The 5,308-nt window shown below is 47.8% G+C and overlaps 1 protein-coding gene across 1 annotated transcript; it reads left to right on the top strand.

The window, feature by feature from the left end:
* The first annotated feature begins 4,843 nt into the window (after nucleotides 1–4,843).
* NRARP (NOTCH regulated ankyrin repeat protein) lies at nucleotides 4,844–5,301 on the top strand. The gene has a single exon (XM_026658733.2). The coding sequence runs from the start codon at nucleotides 4,896–4,898 to the stop codon at nucleotides 5,238–5,240; it is 345 nt and encodes a 114-aa protein (XP_026514518.1). The 5' UTR covers nucleotides 4,844–4,895; the 3' UTR covers nucleotides 5,241–5,301.
* The last annotated feature ends 7 nt before the right edge of the window (nucleotides 5,302–5,308 follow it).

Here is a 5,308-nt window from a genome sequence, read left to right as displayed (position 1 = left end):
ATTCTTTTTTGGTCTACCTAATTATACTTTCCTTTTCCAGGGAAGCAAAATCCTATAAATTTTGCATTATATTAATGAAAATTAGAGCTGTCAAGCGATTAAAAAAATTAATCATGATTAATCGCGCAATTTAAAAAATTAATCACGATTAATTGCACTGTTAAACAACAATACAATACCATTTATTTAAATATTTTTGGATCCTTTCTATATTTTCAAATATATTAATTTCAATTACAACACAGAATACAAAGTGTACAGTGCTCACTTTATATTTATTTTTTATTACAAGTATTTGCACTGTAAAAAAACAAAAGAAATACGGTAGTATTTTTCAATTCACCTAATACAAGTACTGTAGCGCAATCTGTTTATCATTACATTTGAACTTACAAATGTAGAATTCTGTACAAAAAGCTGCATTCAAAAATAAAACAATGTAAAATTTTAGAGCCTGCAAGTCCACTCAGTCCTACTTCTTGTTCAGCCAATCGCTCAGATAAACAAGTTTGCTTACATTTGCAGGAGATAATGCTGCCCACTTCTTGTTTACAATGTCACCTGAAAGTGAGAACAGGTGTACTCATGGCAGTGTTGTAGCCGGCGTCGCAAGATATTTACATGCCAGATACACTAAGGATTCACATGTTTCAACCACCATTCCAGGGACATGCATCCATGCTGATGATGGGTTCTGCTCAATAACGATCCAAAGCAGTGCGCACCAACGCATGTTCATTTTCATTTTCATTATCTGAGTCAGATACCACCAGCAGAAGGTTGATTTTCTTTTTTGGTGGTTCAGGTTCTGTAGTTTCTGCATCGGAGTGTTGCTCTTTTAAGACTTCTAAAAGCATGCTTCACACCTCATCCCTCTCAAATTTTGGAAGACACTTCAGATTCTTAAACCTTGGGTCGAGTGCTGTAGCTATCTTTAGAAATCTCACATTGGTACCTTCTTTGCGTTTTGTCAAATCTGCAGTGAAAATGTTCTTAAAATAAACATGTGCTGGGTCATCAGCCAAGACTGCTATAACACGAAATATGTGGCAGAATGTGGGTAAAACAGAGCAGGGGACACACAATTCTCTCACAAGGAGTTCAGTCACAAATTTAATTAACGCATTGTTTTTTTAACGAGTGTCATCAGCATGGAAGCATGTCCTCTGGAATGGTTGCCGAAGCATGAAAGGGCATACGAATGTTTAGCATTTCTGGCCCGTAAATACCTTGCAATGCCAGCTACATAAGTGCCATGCAAATGCCTGTTCTCATTCTCTGGTGACATTGTAAATAAGAAGCGGGCAGCATTATCTCCTGTAAATGTAAGCCAACGTGTTAGTCTTGGCGATTGGCTGAATGAGAAGTAGGACTGAGTGGACTTGTAGGCTCTGAAGTTTTACATTGTTTTGTTTTTGAGTGCAGTTATGTAACAAAAAAAATCTACATTTGTAAGTTGCACTTTCATGACAAAGAGATTGCACTACAGTACTTGTATGAGGAGAATTGAAAAATACTATTTCTTTTGTTTATCATTTTTATAGTGCAAATATTTGTAATCAAAAATAATATATACTTTGATTTCAATTACAACACAGAGTACAATAGATATGAAAATGTAGAAAAACATCCAAGATATTTAATAAATTTCACTTGGTATTCTATTGTTTAACAGTGTGATTAAAACTGCAATTAATCGTGATTAATTTTTTTGAGTTAATCGTGTGATTAATTGACAGCCCTAATGAAAATCCTCTACAGCAACATTTCAGCCATTGAAAGCTCTGTATGAAATGCCCTCAACTAGTTTCACTTGAGCTCCAAATACAAGTCCAAAGCAGGCCTGGCCTGTGCTTCGCTCATTGCATTTGCTGTTAGCTATGTCTGTAGTGTAATGTTGCTCAGAAACTCCATCTGATTTTTAGGGTTTGGTTTGCTGAATCTGTATATTAACTAGCATTGGCTCAGGCTGTTAGTCCATGTTATCCACCTGGCTATAAAGCACTGATGGACGCATGGCCAATAGTCTGTATGCATATGTCTTTTCTCCAGGTCTTGGCTTTGCTGATGCTGTTGGAGGAGGGGGTCTGTATGAGGAGTCATGCTTGCAGTCTGCTCAGATATTTATGCAATCATAAATTTTCTTCCCCTTTCACTGACTGCAGCCCCACACTGGAAGTTGAGAGAATTCCCTCACAAATCTGAATGCCAGCAGGACTATTTCAAAGGAGACACAAGTTGTAACATGCCATACGATGCAAGGATGTGTATCTTGTTCTGTAAACTATCAAGAATTATTTCTTTTTAATTTCCAGCAACCACAGGACAAGCCATAAACTGTAAAAAAAACTATAAAAAACTAAGAGGAAACCTGATGGCTGGAGCTTGCTGCTGAAAAATGTATTAGAAAAGGCGGAGTCATTAATTTAAAAATATGGGGCTAGATTCTGCTCTCAGCTACACAGGGAGTACAATGCAGTGTTCCTACACATTTTTACCCTGGAGTTTGGGTGCTTGGCACTTCCCAGGATCAGGCACTTACGTCAGTCACATAGCAGTCTAACTGAGTGCAGAACTCGACCCAAGTTTAAGACAAAGGTACATCTCAAAATTGCCATTACATGATATAAGGAGAAGTGATACCTTTTATTTGTAGAGAAGGAGTGAGGCTTTTAAAAGCACTAAACATACTGATAGCTAGCTAGCACTGTCAGAAGGAAGGAGGATATGGCTTTCTCACATTTTTACTATCCTGGTGAGTCCTCCTCAACTTAGTTGCAAAATCTCCTGTTTCTCCACCCCCAGCAGCTCTTCAGCACCCATATTCTTAAGGCATTTTTGCTTTTATTAATATGCTCAGAGATCTCACACTGATTTGGGAGTGCTCCAAAGAAACCAGAGTAATCACAGGATTCTACTGGATCTTGTGCAACAGCCTATCCTGGCTTTTCTGGGGCTAAGTTTCCTTACTTGTAGTCTCCTTAATGACCAATCTTCAGCCTTCACCAGATGGCTGGTTTTAGAGGATTGGGAAATAATATATTAGTAGTAAATTGGCAGCAATTCCTTAGTTGTATTAAAGTCCACCATCTGAATCTGACTGGTAGTCAAGGCAGCCTCCCCTTTCAGAAAAGACTAGGGTTTGATTAATTATAAGGAGCTGATCGGGAGATTATGACAGGCAACAGCAACAAAGGCAACCCCCGCCACCCCCCCAGATAAAATACTGTACAAGTCTGTGGTTAAAAGGAACCCATTTCCTGCAGTGATCAACAGAGGAGTGAAAAGAAGAGATTGTCTTATTTTCTAAATAAATGCCCCTCCCCCCATTTTTGTATGTTAAAAACTGTAGACCTGTTTATAATTGATGTTGTGGGTCACTTACAAATCGGCTCTATATTTGTTTAGCAAAAGGTGTGCTGGGTGTGTGGGGAGAATTATTACAAATCCCCTTGATGTTTTACAAAGGAAGAAAAGCAGTTCAGGATCCTAGTCCGAGTTTTTGCCTCTTCACACTGTAAATAACTGACCCCGGGTCACATTGCTTATCCACTTCACCCTTTGGAGGCTGTTTCCTGGAGAAGCCCAGAAATTCAGAGCCTTCTGGTTTCCATTTCTGTCCACTAGCGACCCCTACCTCTAGAGAGCGCAATCATCCGACATGGTTTGAATTCTTTCCACGTTGATTTCAGACCAAGCGAGCTGTACTGAGTATTTCCCAGCACATGGGCCACGGATCCTTTGCATTAGGGGGCCCCAAAAGGAAAGCACGACGTGTGGATCAGAAGGCAAATAGTATTGCGCTCTGCACGTGATGGTCTTTGGAGCGTAACACGCTTCACATTCCCCTGTCACCGGAATCAAATCTACAGAAACCAGGAATTTCAAGCGCTGTCTTTCTGTCCCAAACAGCATCTCGGGCTGTTCCGAACTGGTCCTGGCAACGTGTGGACAAGCGCGCAGCGCCGTGCGTACACCCCAACGCCTGCGCTCCCCGCTCAGCGCCCCACAGGGGCTAGTTACGGGGGACGTTCACCGCCCCTCCCCCCAGCGTGGTCCTGGGGGAGGAGGGGGTAGCCCCGCCCTCTGCAATGTATCCAAGTCCCATCCCCTCTCCCCCCTTCCCCGTTGGGTGAAATCCAATCACCGTCTTTCCTCCCCGCCCCTGTGGAGACGGGGAAGCGTCACAGACGTGCTATTGTTATGCAAATAAAAGGCTGCCTAAAAGGAGCTGCCCAGGGTATCCTGCCCGCGAGAGACGCCCAGGGACGTGGCTGAGGGGGGATTGGCCCTGAGGAAAAGGGGGGGATCTGCTGCAAGACAAGAGCCCCGCTGGGATACGCACAGCAGCTTCCCCCCGTCTGCCCCCGGCTCCGGGCACAGCCGCCGAGGCTCCGAGCACCACCTCGCCCGGCCAGCAGCCAAGCGCGGCAGCCGGGCTGCAGCTGGATGCGCAGCCGGGGCAGATAGCAGCAGCGGCGGCAGCAGCGGGGCGCTTGCCGGCCGCCAGCCTCACGCACCCTGGGAGCCGCACGGAAGCTGCTGGGCCGCGCTCGGCACGGGGCGCGGGGGGGCGCGCAGCCGCCCCGCGGGGGAGCTCGGTGCCCAGGGGGTCTCTTAGCCGGGCCTGATCCGATCCGCCAGCCCCCGAGCTGCCCCGCGCCCCGGCCCCCCGCCACCGGCACCGCCACCGCCACGCTCGGATCTTTGCTGGCTTCCATGAGCATCCGCGCCCGGGCACTCAGCCGCAGGGTGCACCGCTTGCGCGCCGAGCCCCCGCGCCTCGCTTCGGGCTCGCGGAGCGCCCGTGCCGAGCTGGGGGAGGCGGAGCGGGGCCCGGAGACCTGCGCCCGCCCGGCACCGCTGCGCCCGGATCCAGCTGCCCGGCCGCGGCCATGAGCCAGACGGAGCTGTCCACCTGCTCGGCCCCGCAGAGCCAGCGCATCTTCCAGGAGGCGGTGCGCAAGGGCAACACCAAGGAGCTGCAGTCGCTGCTGCAGAACATGACGAACTGCGAGTTCAACGTGAACTCGTTCGGGCCCGAGGGGCAGACGGCCCTGCACCAGTCCGTCATCGACGGCAACCTGGAGCTCGTCAAGCTGCTCGTCAAGTTCGGCGCGGACATCCGCCTGGCCAACCGCGACGGCTGGAGCGCGCTGCACATCGCCGCCTTCGGGGGCCACCAGGACATCGTGCTCTACCTGATCACCAAGGCCAAGTACTCCGCGGGCAGCCGGTGACGCTGCGGCCGCCGGGGCCGGGCACTGGCTCCTCGCGGGACAGGCTGGGCTGGCGGCCTGAGCCCCCC

Source organism: Terrapene carolina, unplaced genomic scaffold, assembly GCF_002925995.2.
Source record: "Terrapene carolina triunguis isolate 2854851 unplaced genomic scaffold, T_m_triunguis-2.0 Scaffold508, whole genome shotgun sequence".
Taxonomy (NCBI): domain Eukaryota; kingdom Metazoa; phylum Chordata; order Testudines; family Emydidae; genus Terrapene; species Terrapene triunguis.
This window is presented reverse-complemented; position numbering and strand designations above follow the sequence as displayed.